Genomic DNA, 20,645 nt, shown 5'->3' on the forward strand with positions numbered 1-20,645 from the left:
AGAGCACTGGGAGAGCACACTGGTGACGTGGGGCGCTGCTGAACCGAAACTGGCTCTTAGTTAGAGTGAGGCCGTGGCCCCTCTCAAGGCTGGGGCTGATTCCAGCTCCTCTCCTGAACAAGCCAGAAAGCCCTGGAAGTTCTGGTTCTGCCAGGAAGTGGGCACAGGACTCCTCTCCTGCTGAGGGGGTGGGAGGGCTGTTTGCACACCCCCTCCTCCTGCCAATGCCCTGTGCTGTCAGAGAACATTCCTCAGTGGTGAGAAGACCACAAACATTCAGCTGCCCCGGGCCTGGGTTTCGGGTGGACCGGCCAACTGGCGGTTCAGCCCTTCCTGGTGCTGAGTTGGCCAGGCCCTGGGCCCTGGATGGTGTGTGTCTGAGGTCCTGGAGGGGTTCTAGGATTCTGTGGGAGTGATGGAAGTGGGAGGAGGTCTGTGTGTGTTTGGGAGGACTTTAGGGTGAGGGGGTCCCAGAGTCTGGATCCCTGGTAGGGGGTTGTCTCACCCCCGTCACCCAGGGACGGGCTGTGGATCTGGATCCCTGATGGGGTGGGGATCGGGTCGGGCATCGGTATGTTAAGGCTCTACTTGATGGGACGTCTGTATATGTCAGGGTCTCTGACGTGGTGTGTGTGTCTGTGAGTGTGTGGGGTGTTTGGGGGGTCTGTGCTTGGGAGTATCCATCTCTGATGGACAGCAGCTCATATCTTGGGTACTGGAGGGGAGGTAGGAGGTCTCTGACTGGGATGTCCTGGAGGTGATGGTGGTGGTGGGTGTGGGGGCAGGGTTGGAGGGGACTATCTAGGAAGTGTTGGTTTGTGGGAAGAGGTGAAGGCTGTGTGTTTGGTCCCATGGTCAGGAATTTTCATACACTGAGGTGGGAGTGGAGTGAGGGAGTAGAGGAAGGGGACCACTGGTGTTTCAGCGGCCACACATGATGAGACCCTTCCCCTGCTGGCTACCACTCCTCCCTGCAGCCCCTCTCACTTCCCTCCCAGCTCCCCCTTATGCCTCTGTGTGTCTGGATTTTGGGGGCTGCAGGACACCCCCAGGCACCCTTCAGGTTGTACAGTGTGGTCCTAGGGGCAGGGTACCTTAGAGACAGCCCTCTCTCCCTCTTTGCTTAGAACAGTTCCTCTGTTCCCTTGGAAGAGGGCAGAAACGGAGCTGGCAGTCCACATGTGTAGGGAGATTCTCAGAGAGCGTTATATTTGGGTCATGAGCTTAATTGGAAACTTGGAGACCAAGCACAAGGGAGAGAGTGGGAGGGAGGCGGGGGCATACAGTTGTTCCCCCCACCCCCGGGGACTCAAACTCGGGCACCGTGGGAGGGTTTAGGAGGCACCCGAGGGGCCCTGGGGCCAGTCTGTCCCTTAGAAGCCAAGGGCGTCCAAGCCCGAGTCTGGATGGGCTCTTTGCCCAGGGCTGGAGAAAACCGGTCATTCTGACTCTGGGGGGCTGGGGGCGAGTAGCCCGCCCCTCTCCCTGAAAGAAATGAAGAGACAAAGCGGAGGAGAGATGCAGGAGGAGAAAGCAGCCGTTGGGGCAGGTCAAGCCGGCTAGTTCCAGAAGCTCCAAGACCCGCCGCCGCTCGAGGCAGGTAGGATTGGCTTGCGGAGCGGTGAATTTACAAAGCGGAAGGCGCTATGCAAAGCGCAGCAGGCGGCTGTTATCACTGCTCTGGCCGCAGGGCGCGCACAGGCCGGTGCTCACCGCCAGGTTCCCGCTGCAGGGGGCGCTGCAGACGCTGCCCGTCACCGGCCGGGAGCCAGACATGCTGAGGTCGCCGCAGACGACCCTGCCGCGGGAGCTGCTGACACCTGCGGGGCGAGAAAGATGTGGCTCAGTCCTCGTGCAAGGCTGTCGTCAGCGGCTCCTGCCTGCTAGCCAGAGTCCCCCCACCCATTCTTCTCTTGCTCAGAGCCCCTTCCCTCCATTCTATTCCCCTTCCCCGTCAAACACCATCATATCCGAACACTCCTTCCTGTAGTCCAACCTCAAGCATCCTAGAAAAACTGTTAGACCAGGCCCTCCCTATAGGCAGGAACATCTATTTAAGTAATTACAATCATTCACTGCCACACCCCCTCCTTCCTTTCAGGGTCTTAAGCTGTGGCCCCTTGAGGGCCTCCTGTCTTTGTATATAAAGCTTTATTGAAACCTAATCATATCTATTAAGTATTGCTATGGCTGTGGCTGCTTTCACATTACAACAAGCAGAGCAGTTGAGCAGAGACCGCATGACCCACCAAGTCTAAAATATTTACTATTTGGCCATTTGGTAAAAAGTTTGCCCACCAGGAACCCCAGGCTCTTATTTTAGGACCCACAGTACAGATTACTTACAGACATTCAGAGTTCCAATGCCTTCACACAACCTTGTGGGGAGAAGAAAGAGACAAAAATTAGTTGGGGAGAGCAGAACCAGCAAATTCCCTCCTCCAAATAATCTTGATGCAAATTAGATGTAAATAAGATGCAGACAGTTCCTGGCTCTGAACACAGGTTGGAGGGTGAAGAGACATCCTCTGCACAGATGTGGTCCTCACCTCTGCTCCTCGCCCTCCAGCAGGCACCTGTAGGTGGCAATCTCGATGTCCAGGCCCAGCTTGGAGTTCATCACCTCCTGGTACTCCTTGAGCAGGCAGGCTATGTTCTGCTTGGCCTTCTGCAGAGCCTCCTCCAGCCCTGCTAGCTTGCAGCTGGCATCATTAAGGGCCGCCTCACCCTGCTGCTCAGCCTGGGTCACTGCAGCCTCCAGCTTGGAGTTCTGGGGGGGAGGGTAAGGTTATTAAGGCTCCTTCTTTGGGACTTAGGGTCAGAGACCAGGTATCCACTGGCCATTGACTGTCAGGGGAAGAAGGGGCCTTACTGGTTTGTTGGGTCAGGGGTTGCAAATTAGTGCTCTTGGGGAATGTCGGCACAGTGTCCTTAACTTTTTGAAATTTAACGTATAACCCCACATTCCTGGCGTCTCTTGAAAAATCCGAGGATCTGGCCACACTGGGCCTGCTTTTCCACAGGGCCTGTTGCAGTTTGATCTGATGAGCTTTGCCCATTGTGCTTTCCAGTTTACCAAACCCTAGTGCCTTTGGTATGGCCTGCTTCGCTCGTTCACTAATCTCTGGGGACATCTCAGTGTGTGATCGCTGACCTAAAACAATGGGTCAGAGAGGTGAAATGGGCCCCCCAAGTCACGTGACGAGCTAGTGGCAGGGCTGGTTAGAGAGCGTAGGTTTCCGACCCCTCAGACTGCTATTTTCCCTGCCTCATTTTGCTTCAGAGACCATGAAAGACCAGGTCACTCCATTCTCCTCCATAGCCCTCCCCCCACAACCCACATTCAGGGGGAATGGAGAACATTGTCTATGGAGGGGACCTGCCTGAAGTTTCACGTTGCTCCTTTTCCCACACTTTGGCAAGGTGTCTGACTTCAATCTCCCTGCCTCAGCCCAACCCTGTTCTCTTTCTACACTGAGGGGTGGGCCAAGATCCTGTACCTGGCACTTGGCATTCTCGACCTCGGCCGTCAGCCTCTGGATCATGCAGTTCAGCTCGTTGATCTCCTCCTTGGTGCAGCGCAGGGTCTCCCCATGCTGGATCACTGTGGCCTTGATCTCCTCACACTGGGGAGAAGCACAGATGCTCATGAAACACAGGCTATGTCATCCGACTGAACTCCACAGCTTGCACATCTGCACCCCATCCCGAGAGCTGCCCGCCCTTCCCTTGCCCACCCAGACAAAGGTCAACGCTTTTTCAGCATCCCTCCCCACTCTGCTAATGCTTTCAGATTTTAGCATCCCTGTTCTGGGAAGGGAGTGCTGGACCACTCACCTTGCTGCGGTACCAGGACTCAGCCTCGGCCCGGCTGCGACCGGCGGTGTCGTCATACTGAGCCTGGATCTCAGCCACAGTGCTGTCCATGTTCAGGTCCTGGCTGTTGTCCATCTTGACGATGACCGAGGTGTCTGAGATGTGGGTGTGGAGAACTTGGAGCTCCTGAGGGGAAGTAGGGAGTGTTAAGAGCCCCTTGGACCATATCCCCCCTCCAGGCAGTCCGCTTTCTCACCTCCTTTCCTGTCCCCTGCCCCTGCTTCTTCCACAGCCTCACTGTCTGAAACCTCAGTTCAAAGGTGACATCTTCCCTTCAACCCTGGAAGCTCTCAGTGCTCCTCAGGACCAGAGGCCTGAGGCTGAGAGGAGTCTAGCTCTGAGGCCTGCTTACCTGATTTCAGTCAGGGCCTCCTGTCTTGATCCTTTGGATCTAGGACTAGAACTTGAAATTTGTGATAATTGTCACCATGCTAACTGGGAGCACCAGCTTGTCTGGGCTTGGCAGGTAAGACACGAAGCTATGCCTTTCACCTTCTGACAGTAAACCTGCCTCGGGTCCCTCAACTCTGCCCTGTGTCCCCAAACCAAGAGTTTCAGGAGCCAAATGGTGGCGAGTGCTTTCCAGTGTCTAACTGCCATCCTCCTTGGTGCCCAGCTGCTTTGTGGCCCCTCACCTCCTCATACATCTGCGCAGAAAGTCAGTCTCCTGGGTCAGGGCCTCCACGTTGGCCTCCAGCTCTGACTTACGGAGGTAGGCTCCGTCCACATCCTACAGGGAGAGGGAGGAGCAAGAGTCTCAGTGGGGAGACAACACAGAGCTCTCCCCAGCAGGGAGGGCGCACTCCCTGGACCCTCCTTAGCTGCTCATTCCGGTGCCTGGTGTCATGGTGTTAGTGAAGTCCTTTACTCATTTTGAGGGGTCAGGAGCAGGTCTGGGTGAGAGGGGGTCCTGATGTTTCCAGGCATTCCCCTTGGTACTAGGATGATCCCTCTAGAAGGCACTATCATGAAACGTAGGATCTAATGTAAAATAGCTCAGTTCTAACGCTGACCCACTTCTCCCTGCTCTGGAATGTTATGGAAAGAAATCTAGAGATGTGTGGTCAGTAGTCATCCCAGGGATCAACTCTGCTGCCAAACCAATGTGACTCAGGGCAAGACCCTTGCTTGGTCTGTGTCTCAGTGTACTGAGGGTGGTGTTGCTGAGTCAAGTCCTAAGAGGTGAGGAGCAACAGCTCTGTTCATGCCAGCATTTCCCAACCATTGCTGGCCAAGGATGGAGCCATCCCCAAGCATTCAGGTGCTCTTCCGTTCACAAAAATTTATGCAGTGCCTGTTTTCTCCCAGGCTCAGAGCAGGAGGAGGTGGGAAGCCATTGGGCAGGTGGGAGTTAGCTTGGATGGTGGAAGATTGCCCTGTTTGAAGCAATGCTCTGATGTCCAGGGCCACTCAGGGAGCACTGGGACATTTGGAGAAAGAAATAGGGGAGAGGTTGGGCTGTGTGATTCCGGGGAAGTCACTTAGCTTCAATGAATCACAGAGTGCTCCCTCCACCTCTGTCCACGGTTCTGAGTTGTGGGATGTGTATTCTGGGGCCACTCACCTTCTTCAGGGCCACAAATTCATTCTCAGCAGTGGCCCTGAGGGCCACCTCCTCTTCATACCTGGGGACAAAAAGGGCACAAGTTTCAGTGGCCAGAGTTTCAATAGGCTGGGATTTGAAGAGAAGCAAAGAGAAGGAAGGCTCTGACAAACACATTCCAGGAACTGGATTTTTTGGACGTGGTCATGGAATCAAAAATTGTCCATCCCTCTCCTATGGGCACCCAAACCAGCCATGTCACCCACTGTTCTTCCTGTTTTAGAGGTAGGGTGGGTGCCATGCACATTCTTGTAGGCCTCCTTTCTGTTCCTGAAGCTAATTCCCCAGTGGTGGCGGCGGCACCCTGATCTAGTTTAGGTGTCTCCTTTTCCTGTCCTCTTGACTTTCTTATCCTTACCCCTCTTCAGGGCCCAACACAGCACCTGGAACATAGATAAATGCTTGATAAATCAAAATAAAATAAACACAGAATGATGAGGTGGCTGGAGAAGCACAGACTTGCCAGTGATTCCTCTCCCATCTCAGAAAAGAAAAAAATTTCCCCACAGTCTTTCTGTCACTCTCTACTTTCTAGTGGAAAGTTCTTCTAGGGGTCTAAACCCAAATCTACCCTGCTTTGATTGCACCCCATTTCTTTTCTCCACAGCCTCCTCCCCGATGCACTCACTTCTTGTAGCCCTCCAGTGCCTCCTGTATGTGGTTGGACTGTGAGGCCAGCCTCCTGCCGTCAGCCTCCACATGCTCAGCCTCCCGCTTCAGCGTTTGGATGTAGCCCTCGTAAAGGGCCTCCAGGTTGCTCTCGCAGCACTCGCGGTCCTGGTGGAACTGCAGCTTGGTCTCCAGCAGCTTGTTCTGCTGCTCCAGGAAGCGCACCTGGTGTGGAGGTGGGAGAAACAGTGAGAGGAGCCAGTAAGCCCAGCCCTCCTGCAAGAGCAGGCAGAGTGAGAGAACTGGAGCTCACAGCAAGGTGTGCAGAGGCAGAGGGTGGGTGGATGGCATCATCCTTGCTAGACTCTCCTGGCCTTAGGAGGCAGCTGGAGACTCCTTGTTTCTTGATTACTTGCTTGAATCTGAGTGAGGGTCTGTCCAGTTGGGCCTGGCTGGGGTAAGTGAGACACTGAAGGGCATATGGGTTGTGCTGGGTTGGGTTGGGGTGGAGCTAGATAGGGGTTGACAGTAGTGACAATCAGGGAAGGTTTCCTGGAGGAAAGGCGTGTAGAGGAGGGTTGAGAGGGTTAGAGTAAGAGGAAAGCCTTTCACTGTGAACCTCACCAGTGCAGGGGAGCTCTGTCCTCAGTGGCCAGTCTGGGGCTTGAATGGATGGTCAGCCTGGGCAGAGCTTCCTAGCTGGGGAGGGAGGTTGGAGAGGGCAGTTTCTCACCAAGTAGAATGGCTGGGGTCTGAAGAGGCCTGGTGGAGGATGACACACACGCCTGTGTGAGGAGACACACTCTTATGTGTCTGGAAGCCAGGCAGGTAATGTGAAGGGGGGATGATTTTCAAAAATAGGGAGGGTGGGGGCTTAGGGAAGTAAAGCATGCAAACCTCTGCTGGAAATCATTCAAACCAGACAGATGTGACAGCAGCAATCACTGTGCCGCCAGAAAGGAATCAGCAAACAGGACCAGGCTCCCTGGTCTCCAGTTTTCCCCTTCTCAGATTTTTTTAAGCTGGATTTGGGACATTGGCTTGCCTTTTATGGAGAAGGCAATGGCACCCCACTCCAGTACTTTTGCCTAGAAAATCCCATGGATGGAGGAGCCTGGTAGGCTGCAGTCCATGGGGTCGCTAGAGTCGGACACAACTGAGCAGCTTCTCTTTCACTTTTCACTTTCATGCATTGGAGAAGGCAATGGCAACCCATTCCAGTGTTCTTGCCTGGAGAATCCCAGGGACGGGAAGCCTGGTTGGCTGCTGTCTATGGGGTCGCACAGAGTCAGACACGACTAAAGCGACACAGCAGCAGCAGCTTGCCTTTTATAGGCCTGGTATCCTTTCATCCAACCTGATGAATGCAGCTAGGCAATCCCTGTGGAGCTCCCAGAAATGGGGAAAGGGGACTTCTGATGTTACGTGGGATCATTTTAGGGGGTCTTAGCTGGCAGGGCTCAAACCATGGTGGTGAGTTGCTTGTCTGTTTTGATCCCTGAGTTTCCTTTCAGAGTCGTGGCCAGCACACACACTGCAGCTAGCACAGCTTTGGGGCTGAGAGGGGAAGCCACATACAGAGAAGCATCACACAGAGAATCAGTGGAGAAACTGGACACAGAGCCCCTGCTGCCTGCTCCTGGGCCAGGACCCTTTCTGCTCCACTCCCTGTCCACCTTTCCTGGGTGTGAGCTCCAGCAACTCAGGATAGAGTGCCTGCTGAAGTGGCCAGCTCTCGCTCGAGAGGAGTGGGGGAGCTGGGCCCCAAGCTTTGAACTCTCTAGCCTCAGGGGCCTGGAGAGCCTGGAAAGGCCAGGCTTGGACTCCTGCTTTGCCACCCACTCTCAGGGAATGTGGGTGGGGGCTGGGGCCGGTCCTGCCGTAATTCCCCATCTCCTTTCTCCTCTATGTGCACTCAGAGGACTACTCTGGTGGCAGTGATTCTCAAACATGAACCCTTCATAGGCTAACTTCAGGATTTTGCCTGTTTTACTCATGATTTATCTACAAATGGATTTGTTTAGCATTTCACTAAACACAAATGGGGCTTAAAGGGATAACTTTATATTAGCATCATAGCTGTAAAACCAGTATCACTGGGGATACATAAGAGGAAAACAGAAAGCATGACATTCTAGCTGAAACTGTTGCCCCAGACAGCTTTGAAGCTGAGGCTTGCTCTCTTTCATTAAAAGCATGAGAGTAGCAAGTATTAGAGGGATATTAAAGACATATTAATACCTAATGAGATTTCCCGCATCTGATTTTAAGGATCAAATTAAATAAATTAAATTAATAAATTAATAAATTAAAGAGATTAATTTTCTCATCAGGTGTTTCAATGTTATTTAATGCTTCAGTGGAACATCTAAAACTATCACATAAAATATCAAGGGTCCTCATTCCCCATTTCCAGGAGAGTTCAGTTCAGTCACTCAGTCATGTCTGACTCTTTGCAACCCCATGGACTGCAGCACACCAGGCCTCTCTGTCCATCACCAACTCCAGGAGCCTGCTCAAACTCATGTCCATCAAGTCGGTGATGCCATCCAACCACCTCATCCTCTGTCGTCCCCTTCTCCTCCTGCCTTCAATCTTTCCCAGCATCAGGGTCTTTTCAAATGAGTCAGTTCTTCGCATCAGGTGGCCAAAGTATTGGAGTTTCAGTTTCAGCATCAGTCCTTCCAATGAATATTCAGGACTGATTTCCTTTAGGATTGACTGGTTTGAGGTCCTTGTGGTCCAAGGGACTCTCAAGAGTCTTCTCCAACACCACAGTTCAAAAGCATCAATTCTTTGGTGCTTAGCTTTCTTTATAGTCCAACTCTCACACCCATACATGACTACTGGAAAAACCATAGCTTTGACTAGATGGACTTTTGTTGGCAAAGTAATATCTCTGCTTTGTAATATGCTGTCTAGGTTGGTCGTATCTTTTCTTCCAAGGAGCAAGCGTCTTTTAATTTCATGGCTGCAGTCACCATCTTCAGTGATTTTGGAGCCCAAGAAAATAAAATCTCTCACTGTTTCCATTGTTGCCCCATCTTTTTGCCATGAAGTGATGGGACTGGGTTCCATGATCTTTGTTTTCTGAATGTTGAGTTTTAAGCCAACTTTTTCACTCTCCTCTTTCCCTTTCATCAAGAGGCTCTTCTTTGCTTTCTGCCATAAGGGCGGTGTCATCTGCATATCTCAGGTTATTGATTTCTCTCCGTGCAATCTTGATTCCAGCTTGTGCTTCATCCAGCCTGGCATTTTGCATGATGTACTCTGCATAGAAGTTAAATAAGCATGTGACAGTATACAGCCTTGACACATTCCTTTCCCAATTTGGAACCAGTCTGTTGTTCCATGTCCAGTTCTAACTGTTTCTTCTTGATCCACATACAAGTTTTTCAGAAGACAGGCAAAGTAGTCTGGTACTCCCATCTCTTGAAGAATTTTCCACAGTTTGTTGTGATCCACACAGTGAAAGGCTTTGGTGTAGTCAATAAAGCAGAAGTAGATGTTTTCCTGGAATTCTCTTGCTTTTTTGATTATTCAAAAGATGTTGGTAATTTGATCTCTGGTTCCTCTGCCTTTTCTAAATCCAGCTTGAACATCTGGAAGTTCTCGGTTCACATACTGTTGAAACCTCGCTTGGAGAATTTTGAGCATTGCTTTGCTAGTATGTGAGATGAGTGCAACTGTATGGTAGTTTGAACATTCTTTGGCATTGCCTTTCTTTGGGATTGGAATGAAAACTGACCTTTTCCAGTCCTGGGGCCACTGCTAAGTTTTCCAAATTTGCTGGCATATTGAGTGTAGCATTTTCACAGCATCATCTTTTAGGGTTTGAAATAGCTCAATTGGAATTCCATCACCTCCACTAGCTTTGTTCTTAGTGATGCTTCCTAATGCCCACTTGACTTCGGACTCCAGGATATCTGGCTCTAGGTGAGTGATCACACCATCGTGGTTATCTGGGTCATTAAGATATTGTTTCTTCTGTGTATTCTTGCTCTCCAGGCAAGAATACTGGAGTGGGTTGCCATTCCTACTCCAGGGGATCTTGCCCACCCAGGGATTGAACTAGGGTCTTCTGCATTGCAGATGAATTCTTCACCACTGAGCCACCAGGAATGAACTTTCAGGGGTAAATTCTCAGGTCCTGCCAGGACTTCCGGGCTCAGGAAGGGTGGGATCTTGTTTATGGGGACCCTGCCTGTCTGGAAAGAGGTTGTATATAGTAACAGTGCTCTAATCAGGAGCCCCTGCTCTAGACTCATCTCTCTGGTCTGTCTGTGCCCTGGAAGTGTGTCCATCTCCTCCATCAGCCTGGGGGCTCACCTGGCCCACACCTCTCCTGCACCCTGACTAACCCTTGAGTGCCCACCCAGGAAAGGAAGGTTCAGGAAGGGTGTGATCAAGGACACCCACCTTGTCGATGAAGGCAGCAAACCTGTTGTTGAGACACTTGATCTGCTCCTTCTCCTCTTGCTTCACGCACTGCGCATTGGGGTCGATCTCCAGGTTGAGGGGCGTGAGGAGGCTCTCATTGACTGACACCGTGGTGATGCAGGGAGGGCAGGGGCCGCCCACGCGGCGGGAGCGGTACCCGAAGCTGCGGTCGAAGGACCCGGCGCGGAAGCCCCCGCAGACGCTGCGGCTACCGAAGCCCCCGGTGAGGCCGCGGTAGCAGGAGATGCCGCGGTAGGGGGCGGCCGTAATGCAGCAGCGGCCGGGCCGGGGTCCGCAGGCGGAGACGCAGCTGAAGGCTCGGACCCCGCCGGGAATGCAGACGCGCGATGAGAGGCAGGACATGGTGCTGTGGCGGCGAGCGGCGGTGGGAGAGGGCAGCTGGACCCAGAAGCCCACCATGTGCCTTATATCGCGGCCCGCGGGCCGGAAGGAGGAGCGCTCGGCCCACTCGTTTATGAGCTTGGAGGTCGGGCTGCGAGCCTCTGCGAGCCGGAATTAAAGTGAACCAGGCCTCCCGGCTGCCTCCATAAAACGGCGTTCACCTCCCGCCCGCGCGCGCTTTATGGGACCGGGGAGCGCCTGCTCAGCCTCGCCGGCCGTGCGCTGCGGGCTTGGGGCCGGCCGCCCGCGGCCCTAGGCCGGGACTGGGCCGGGAAGCGCAGGGGCATTGGTTCTAGTCCCAAACTGGGCAGCTAGGCACCCCGGCCCCACCAGCCTGCGCCACCGCCCTGCAGGCTGGGCAGCTTTGGTCTTAGTTGCCCGTGCGGCTCTACGAGGTCTCTGTGTGTGTATGTGTTGTGTGTCTGTGTGTGTGTTGAAGGGGAGGCATCTTAGAGGTCAGTTCTGGAGATTCTTGTCGTGATCTGGGACAGGTGAATAACCTTTCTGAACCTCAGTTTCCTCATGTGTAAAATAGGGATCCTAACAGCACCCGCTGGGGCGCAATGGACAGGGTAGCATTTAGGGCCCTACTTAGCTCTTAATAAGAGCTCCATAAATGTTAGTTAGTTGTTTGTTCTGTTTATTCTATTATTAATTTGCCATTCCTCCTGTTTCCCCTGGGACAAAAACTCTCTCTCCTCTCTGTCAGAACTCAGCTCATAGCTCCTCACCCAGTAAGGCTGGATCCTCCACCCCCACCCCTCATACTTCTCTCCACTCTACTGGTGAGGAGAAAGGGAGTTTACATTTATGGAGTACCTACAATGTGTGGGCTTCCTGGGTGGCTCAGCAGTTAGAGAATCTGCCTGCAAGGCAGGAGACGCAACAGAAGCGAGTTCAATCCCTGGGTTGGAAAGATCCCCTGGAGGGAGGCATGGCAACCCACTCCAGTATTCTTGCTTGGAGAATCCCATGGACAGAGGAGCCTGGTGGGCTACAGTCTGTGAGGTTGGAAAGAGCAGGAGACGACTGAAGCGACTGAGGACACAAGCACATACAATGTGTGAGGAATTTATACTGCATTATTTCATCTAACCCCGAGGGCATTCTTCTGAGGTCAGAATTACTGTGCCCATTTACTTGATTAGGAAGGTGAACTCAGAGTGAACCAATGGCTTATTTACAATCAAGCACGGGGGCTTCCCTGGTGGCTCAGTGGTAAAGAATCTGCCTGCCAACGCAGGAGACACGGGTTTGAGCTCTGGTCTGGGAAGATCCCACATGCTGTGAGGCAACTAAGCCTGTGTGCCACAACTGTTGAATCTGTGCTGTACAGCCTGAGAGCCACATCTACTGAGCTTACTTGCTGCAACTAGAGCGTAGCCCCCGCTCTCCACAACTAGAGAAAGGCCCTCGCAGCAACAAGGACCCAGCACAGTCAGAAACAAACAAATAAAAATAATGATTAAAAAAAAAAAACAAGGTAAAGCACAGAAGGGTCCATCAAGGGCAAAGTCAGAATCTGGAAGGAGGCTCCTAGCCCTCTGCCAAGACTCAAGGGTCTGAGTCTTCAGGACTGAATGAGAGTTAAGTTCCTCATGGAGGCAGGAGCCCAGACTGCTAGGCTTTGGGGTCTTAGAGAAATCAGATCCAAAGTCTGATCCAAAGCCTTCTCCTCAACTGATGCTTGCTCATGGCCAAAACCCTAGAAGGCTACAAGCTGTCATAATAGTAGTTAATTATGTGTCCAATTATGGACAGAGGAAACCAGAGTGTGAACTCAGCAGCTTGCATTAAAGAGAAATACGCAAATCATCTTTGGCTTCCTTTGCTTTTAAATATGACTTGTTATTATGCAAAGGGGTAATTAAATCCTGGAACAGCAGAGGTCACCCTGGCCGGGCATGCCTGGCTTTGGTGGCCTGGTGTCCCATTTCTAGGGAGTGCCTCACTGCTCCCTTTGCTGTCTTTCCCAATTCTCTTGTGGGCCTGAATCCCTTTGGTCCAGCTTTGATTTTGCAGGGGTTTCAGTGTAACCTTAGTGCCATCCTCTGTAGAAGATGGAGCCCCACCTCCAGTGTCTTTTGCTTCTGCTCCCAGCTCTAGCTGTGTGACTAATGGCTTCAGGATTATGAATTTCTACTCCAGTTTTCTTCTTTAAAAAATTATTTATTTTTGGCTGTGCTGGCTCTTCGTCACTGTGCGGATTTTTGTCTAGTTGTAGAGAGAGGGGCTACTCTTTAGTTGCAGCAAGCGGGCTCAGTAGTTTGTGACACACGGGCTTAGTTGATCTGCATGAGGGATCTTTCCAGACCAGGGACTGAACCTGTGTGTCCTGCATTGGCAGGTGGATTCTTCACCACTGAGCCACCTGGGAAGCCCTCTACTCCAATTTTCTTTAGGGACTAAATTGGTATTGAAGAAGTCTTCCCTTGGTATCTCCCTCACAAGAGGAAATGGACTTACCCCAAAGTATTTAATTTCCTTAATTTAAAGATTTAAATTAGACTTACAGAAGCACTTTCATGATGCTTGCTTGGATCTCCTTCTGCATTTTGGTGGATGGATGGAGCAGATTTTCTGTGCTATCACAATCAATGAGGAGGTTAATAATCAGCTTTTGTTCACACTGATAATTAAGTGCATTTAAAGCCCCAAGAGACCAGAGGCCTGCAGGCTGAGTTGTGCTCTCTAACATGACCGGAAGGATGGAAATGACAGGTTTGACAACTAAAGCACAGTGGTCCTCCAAGTGTCAGTACCAATCCCTGACCCAGCTCCAATTTCTGATACATTCAAGGACAGACTTCCCCATAAAGACAGTTGGTGGTCACAGTGATGGGGAAGAGGGGGGCTGCTCCATTTTCAGCCACATCTTCTAGAAATTGATCCCTTGCCCCCTTTATCTCCAACCCACCAGTCAACGGATGGAAAGTTGGTGTCGTGTCTCTTCTTTACCCCCACCCTAGGCCCCTGGAGCCGATACAAGGCAGGGAGCAAATAGATACCCAACAGGAGCCAGGCTCAGAGTTGGAAGGAGTCTGCAGTCCCCACGGAGGGCAGGCACATGCAAAGGACTTAAATCAAGGCTGCAGGGGATCTGACTTTAATGCCAGGGTACTTGGTGGGAGAGTCAGCCTCCAGTGCCTTGGGGCCAGAGGTCAGGGCATGGTCTTACAGGAAATGACAGCTTGGCTGGGGATGAAAAACACTGAAGAGCTGGATGTACAGGGAAGAGAGAGGGGAGGAGGGTTCAGGCAGAGGGAACCATGTAAGCAAAGACACAAAGCGAGGGAGGCCAGAGGATGTGGGGGAACAGCTGGCAGCGAGTCTACTTAGGTTGGAAAATGGGGGATGGATGAGGTTAGGGGGAAAGGAGGCAGGGGGATGGTGAAAATGGTGGGTGGGTAAGGTGGGCTTAGACTGTCAAGCTGAGTGTGAGAGGTAGTTGACCGGGAGAAGGCTGTATTCACCGTGTGTGACCAAATGGGATGTGAGGATAGTATGTGGAGGGTGTGTGTGTGTGTCTACTTTTGGTAACCCAAGGCGTCCTTATGAAACATCTTGAACATCAGCATGCCCATTTCAGAGACACACTTCTTTTTTCTCCATGGAATAATAGTCAAAGTGATTCTGGAATCAGACATACCTGGGTTCAAGCCTGGGCTCTGCACCTTGCAATCTGGATGAAAATTCCATAACCTCTCTGAGCCTCAGTTACCTTTGTATCTAGAATGAAGATAATCAAACTTATCCGGGGATGTGATGTGGATAAAGTGAGGGTATATGTAAAGCATTAATACAATGCCTGGTGCCTAGTAAGTGGTCAATAAATATCAGCTGTTATCATTATTGTTGTTGTTATTATTTCCCCTCTATGGCCCATTGGTTGCCCCAGATACCTTCCCTTCCAACCATCCTGGCCTCCGCACTCCCCTCACCCCCACCCTGGGCCTGCCTTGTCTTCCAGGTCTGGGAGCTGGGGCCTCCTGCCCATTGAAGTTTCTTGGAATGGATCCCAGGTCCCACCACTCAGTCCAGGCCCAGAGCTTATTGGAGAAGCTCTTCTGAAAATGCCCCAGAAAACAGGGAGGCCTTTGAAAGAGACTGTCTGGGGAGTGTGGCCTTGCACTTAAAGTCTAGTTGAGGAAGACACTCTGTGTTAGGTGTGGGTGAGGAATCTTGAAGGCACACAAAGAGGGGTGGAGGTGGGTGGACAGAGGGGGTTTTAGGGATTCAGATACTGAACTCTCACACCACACTGCTCACACACATCTACTCACTTCATGGATCCCCCAGCATGAAGTGGCTGAACAAATACTTTTTTTTGGTTGTATGACTGGCTTTTCCATGTCTTGGTGGGAGTAAACACAGTTTCCTTCTGGCCATGCCAAGGGTCAAGTGTCATAGGTTGCCCTGAAGAGTTGGCCCCCAAGACCTACCTGTGAAGCCCCTGGAAGGCTCTTGCTCTCAAAGCTGCCAGGGTCCATGCTCACCTTCCCACCCTAGGCTGGCCCACCCTTTGTCCCTGGTCTTAGTGCATCTTGTGGCCCAAACTAAAAGTCAGAGGTTATGAGTCCAGCTGACCTGAAAACCATTATCCCAACCCAGCTTCCCTTCCTCTCCTCAATTATCTTGCAAAATGCAGAGTCCCTAGGCCTTGGTTGACCTAGGCTCCTTGGCATCCTCAGGCCCTGAACTATGGAAAAAATTCTGCCAAGGCTTCAGAGTTGCCTGAGTATAGGATTTTCCAAAGCCCCATCTTGATGATATTATCCCAAGAGCGGAGAAATGACTGAGAAATTCCCCAAGCCCATAAAGGTGACAAGAAGTTTGCTCCACATGGTGATGTAGACAGTGCCAGGTGTCTGGGTTTATAAAAGGCACAGACAGTGAGGGAGAGCTCAGAACCCTTCTCCTCTTCCTCCGGCTTCATCTCCTCCAGGCTTGAGTCACTATGACCTGTGGATCAGCTTGCTTTAGCTCCCGTAGTGGAGTCCGCAATTCCAGCTCCTGTGTGACCACTCAAAGGTACGCTCCTGGGCGCACCTTCAGCTGTGTCTCGGCCTGCGGGCCCAGGCCCAGCCGCTGCTGCATCACGGCTGCTCCTTACCGCGGTGTCTCCTGCTACCGTGGGCTCACTGGGGGCTTCAGCAGTCGCAGTGTCTGTGGGGGCTCCCGTGCTGGTTCCAGCAGCCACAGCTTTGGGTACCGCTCTGGTGGCCCCAGCCCTCCCTGCATCACCTCTGTGTCAGTCAACCAGAGCCTCCTCAGGCCCCTCAACCTGGAGATCGACCCCAATGTGCAGAGCATAAAGCACCAGGAGAAGGAGCAGATCAAGAGCCTCAACAGCAAGTTTGCTGCCTTCATTGACAAGGTGGGTGTCCTTGATCACACCCTTCCTGAACCTTCTTTCCTGGGTAGGCACTGAAGGGTTAGTCAGGGAGTAAGAGAGATGTGGACCAGATGAACCCCAAGTCCGATGGAGGAGATGGACACATTTCCAGGGCACAGACAGACTAGAGAGATGTGAGCATTGAGCAGGGGCTCCTGGTATGATAGCACTGTTATAACGTACAAGAGAGATAAGAACAGGCTTGGAACTGCATGTCAGAGGGAAGCGGACACAGACCCCTGTCCCCCATGGGACACATACAAAATTTACGTCAGAAATAGAAACAGAAGAAAAAAAGAAATAGAAATAGGACTATAGGGTCATCCTTGCGGACACCTGGAATGCTTAGTTGTCCCCTGCCAATCTCTCTCTCCGCACCCCCGTCCCACACTCACTCACTCACACACTCTCACACTGAACTCTGGGGCCAGCTGAGGCTTCCCCAGTAATGTTCACTTCAGACAGGAATGGGCCAGCAGGAGACCTAACTGGGGAAGGTTTTCCAGGGGAAGGCTTAGTCATTTGGGAGGGGATTTTGATTCCTGGCACAGTGAAGCCAGGCATGAGAAAGGACTTTTCCGCTTGATCATGGATACTTGGACTCAGATCTGCAGCCATCTCAGTGACAGAGATCCTCATGTATGTGTTGGGGTGGGATGGGGGAAGGGATGGGCGGAAGTTTTGGAGGGTAGGTCCTGCAGGATGCTGGGATTACGGCTGTCTGGGTGACTATTCCTCTGGGCGGCAGGTGCGCTTCCTGGAGCAGCAGAACAAGCTGCTGGAGACCAAGTGGAAGTTCTACCAGAACCAGCGCTGCTGCGAGAGCAACCTGGAGCCCCTGTTCAATGGCTACATCGAGACGCTGAGGCGGGAGGCTGAGCGTGTGGAGGCCGACAGCGGGAGGCTGGCCTCAGAGCTCAACAGCCTGCAGGAGGTGCTGCAGGGCTACAAGAAGAAGTGAGTGCATTTGGGAAGGTCCACTTCTCTCAGAAGGTTGACATGATACGACAATTGGGGAACCACTGAGCACACTGGCCTTAGAAACTTCTTCATTAACCTGCTTTTGCTTTTATCAGCTTTAAAGGCAGTGACAGGAAGACACACGAAAAGAAGAGAAGCTGAAATGTCAGCAAAGAGTCTTTTTCTATTGCGTTATGAACTTCTTAGGCTAGCGACCATATCCCTCTTCATCCATCCATCCATCCATCCATTGACCCATCCCATAAACCTGTTCTGAACACTCACTCTTTTGCTTTACTGTGCTAGGTACTGGAGGTACAAAGAAATGACACTATGTCTTCTCCACTGTTCACAATCACTGGTTCAACTTACTAGTTCCATCCACCTTTCCAGGCAGTTTATTATACTTGAGTAATAACAAAACCAATATCTTTAAAGTGAATCATGTCTAAGTTAGAGAAATGTGTAATTAGGGATATGGGTGAGAGGGATGTTTCAGATATCCTGGGGGCTGGATGTGATGGGTCAGGTTGAGCCCTCCTTTCCATTACTAGCTAAATCTCTTGTTTCAAATTACCTTCCCTTGTGGAGGTATGAAGAAGAGGTCGCCCTGAAGACCACGGCAGAGAATGAGTTTGTCAAAATCAAGCAGGTGAGTAGGTCTGCTTGGGGGATAGTTGCCTGGGAGTCTGGTAGCCCTCAGGGCATCGGTATGCCCTTGTTCAGTTAATAAACTTATATTTTATTCCAACCGATAGAAGGGCATTTCCCTTTTCACACTCTGGGAGATCTACAGGGCAGGCATTCTTTGGCTCTTCCTTAATAGGGTGGCCCAGAGAGATGGAAGGACTTTCTAAAGTCACACAGGACGTTTTGCTAGAGTTGGTGGGAGACCTTAGTTCCCTTATTCTTGACTTACTGATCTATGCCTATGACTTGCTTTGCAGGGCTGGGGATGGGGTTGGGGGAGGTGGAGCCCCCGCTGGAAAGCCTCTGCAATGACCAGGGATTGCTGTGTGTTTGTATCTCCAGGAGGTTAATTGTGCCTATGTGCTCAAGGGAGATCTGGAGGCCAACGCACACAGCCTGGTAGAGGAGGTGGGCTTCCTGAAGACCCTGTATGAAGAGGTAAGCACCAGCAGAGAGAACATTACTCAGGTCTCCTGCTTCCCAGGCCGGCCTGTGTACAGAGGAAATAGACAGGGGTGCCTGCAGGCGTGAGGGTTTTGGAAATTGTGGGCTTGTGTGTGTGTGTGTGTGTGTGTGTGTGTGTGTGTGTGTAAAGGTAGAATGTGAACTCTGTTCTACTTGGCTCTGGATGGTGTATGTAATGTGATTGACTCTTGGCCCCACAGGAGTTGAGAGTCATGCAAGCCCACATCTCAGACACCTCAGTTATTGTCAAGATGGACAATAGCCGGTACCTGAACATGGACAGCATTGTCGCTGAGATCAAGGCTCACTATGATGAAATCGCCAGCCGCAGTCAGGCCAAGGCTGAGAGCTGGTACCGCAGCAAGGTGAGTGGTCCAGGACACCTGCCTCCTAGATGTGGCGCTGGGGGGGATTCAAGGCATTTATTATAAAAAGGCTACTTTTGTCTGGGGATTCTGATCCCTAGGGACGGTAAATAAAGTATTGACATCTCTCAGGCTGGAGTAGAAAGGCAGGGCTGCCGTGTATGGTTGCACAGGCTGAGAACTGGACAATCTGCAAATCATCTAGGTTGTCCTGAATGTGTGGGAGGTCTGTCCTGATTTTTCATAAGCCTCTCTGCTTCCTCTTCCAGTATGAGGAGATCAAGGCCACAGTGATCCGGCATGGGGAGACCCTGAGCCGCACCAAGGAGGAGATCAATGAGCTCAACCGCCTGATCCAGAGGCTGACAGCTGAGATTGAAAATGCTAAGAGCCAGGTAGGGTTTTTTTGAGGCCCACCCAGGGTCCCATAGGCAGTGTGTGTGCCCAGCTGGATCTCACCATTCACTCTCCAGCCCATTTGTATGACTTGAGTCCCAGGTTATGGCCCTTCAGGGAGCCCCAGTTGATGAAGGGGAGAGGTCTGTTTCTGGGGCCATCTCATCTAGGTAGAGACTAGACACATCCAGGAAATGGACACAGAGACCCAGAGGCCATAACCCACCTTGTTCTCTCCTGGGCCCTTAGAACTCCAAGCTGGAGGCCGCAGTGACCCAGGCGGAGCAGCAGGGCGAGGCGGCCCTTAATGATGCCCAGGGCAAGCTGGCGGGGCTGGAGAAAGCCCTGCAGAAGGCCAAGCAGGACATGGCCTGCCTGCTCAAGGAGTACCAGGAGGTGATGAGCTCCAAGCTGGGCCTGGACATCGAGATCGCCACCTACAGGCGCCTGCTGGAGGGCGAGGAGCAGAGGTGGGTACAGTCTGCACAGCTGGGGCCTCAATTGCATAGACCTGTCCCTTTTTTTTTCCTCTACTACTCCCCCATTCCTTCTTCTGCTCACATCTTGGAACCCTTTCTGCCTCCCTCTCTGCTCTGAGGAGAGGCTAAGGAGAACAGTCTCAGTTGAGCCCCCTGTCTGATTTCCAATGGGCTCCTACATCATTTAGTTAGGGACAATAGTTTGCTGGTTCTCTGAGGGAATAAAAAGTCTATGATGTATAATATTTGCATATTTTAGTGGTATAAATACTTCAATCATGGCTGGGCTCAAGCTACCACTGTGACTTCATGCAGAGTTGGCTAGAAATGTACAAAACAGTATCTGTGAACCAACTGGTAGGAGCTGGTGCCAGAACACCCTTGCTTAAGGGACAGGATAAAAATGGCCTCAAACTGAAAGGGCAAATAGAAAAATACATTTCGATTACAGAGACAAAAAGTTTGTGGCCCAGGGAGACTGGATTGTTCAGGATGGTAGAGCTAGTCAGTAGGAGTGGGGTAGGCAGTCTGAAGCTGGAGTCCTGGGGGCAGTCCCACTGCACTTCAGTAGGACCGTCTTCCTAGAGGGACTGGGAGATCCTGCCCCTTGTGTTCTCTTGAAACAGAGCTGGGGAGATGCTGAGCCTCTAGGGGTGCTGGACCCCAGACCTTCTCTGACCTTCTGGTGAGGAACTTGGGTGGCTCCTTAGGTGATCAGGTTCAGAGTGGGTGACCATGTGACTTCTGGGATTGTTGTCAGAAACTAACACCCAGTCCTAATGCTCTTTTCTCTCCCACATTAGGCTGTGTGAAGGCATCAATGCTGTGAATGTCAGTGAGTAATTCGGGCCCTGAAGGGGAGACACTGAAGTGAGACAGTGGGAAGAATGTCTTAGCTCTGAGGGTGAAAAGACCCGGGGAGAAGAGTTCCATTCATTTCCAACCACACAGTTACAAAGAGGGAG

At 51.7% G+C, this 20,645-nt stretch overlaps 2 protein-coding genes across 2 annotated transcripts; one reads left to right on the forward strand and one right to left on the reverse strand.

The window, feature by feature from the left end:
• Positions 1-75: 75 nt before the first annotated feature.
• LOC102390981 (keratin, type II cuticular Hb1) lies at positions 76-14,832 on the reverse strand. The gene is given in 10 exon segments (XM_044941769.2): positions 76-2,378; positions 2,550-2,770; positions 3,501-3,626; positions 3,838-4,002; positions 4,512-4,525; positions 4,528-4,606; positions 5,441-5,501; positions 6,008-6,010; positions 6,108-6,313; positions 10,508-14,832. Coding segments are annotated over 10 exon segments (1,356 nt in total). The 5' UTR covers positions 10,949-14,832; the 3' UTR covers positions 76-2,338.
• A 442-nt stretch (positions 14,833-15,274) lies between these two features.
• LOC102390653 (keratin, type II cuticular Hb1-like) lies at positions 15,275-20,547 on the forward strand. Its single transcript, XM_044941770.2, has 8 exons — positions 15,275-16,307; positions 17,074-17,282; positions 17,877-17,937; positions 18,318-18,413; positions 18,641-18,805; positions 19,075-19,200; positions 19,451-19,671; positions 20,484-20,547. The coding sequence occupies exons 1-8, from the start codon at positions 15,888-15,890 to the stop codon at positions 20,521-20,523; spliced, it is 1,338 nt and encodes a 445-aa protein (XP_044797705.2). The 5' UTR covers positions 15,275-15,887; the 3' UTR covers positions 20,524-20,547.
• The last annotated feature ends 98 nt before the right edge of the window (positions 20,548-20,645 follow it).

The sequence above is a fragment of the Bubalus bubalis genome, chromosome 4, assembly GCF_019923935.1.
Source record: "Bubalus bubalis isolate 160015118507 breed Murrah chromosome 4, NDDB_SH_1, whole genome shotgun sequence".
In the NCBI taxonomy this organism is placed as follows: Eukaryota; Metazoa; Chordata; class Mammalia; order Artiodactyla; family Bovidae; genus Bubalus; species Bubalus bubalis.

What these genes read in the sequence shown, in the direction of transcription:
- LOC102390653 (XM_044941770.2), top strand. Translation starts at nt 15,888, where the DNA reads ATGACCTGTGGATCAGCTTGCTTTAGCTCCCGTAGTGGAGTCCGCAAT. An exon ending in CTGCAGGGCTACAAGAAGAA is followed by an intron (nt 17,283 to 17,876) that starts GTGAGTGCATTT and finishes TCCCTTGTGGAG; the next exon opens with GTATGAAGAAGAGGTCGCCC. An exon ending in AGAGCTGGTACCGCAGCAAG is followed by an intron (nt 18,806 to 19,074) that starts GTGAGTGGTCCA and finishes TTCCTCTTCCAG; the next exon opens with TATGAGGAGATCAAGGCCAC.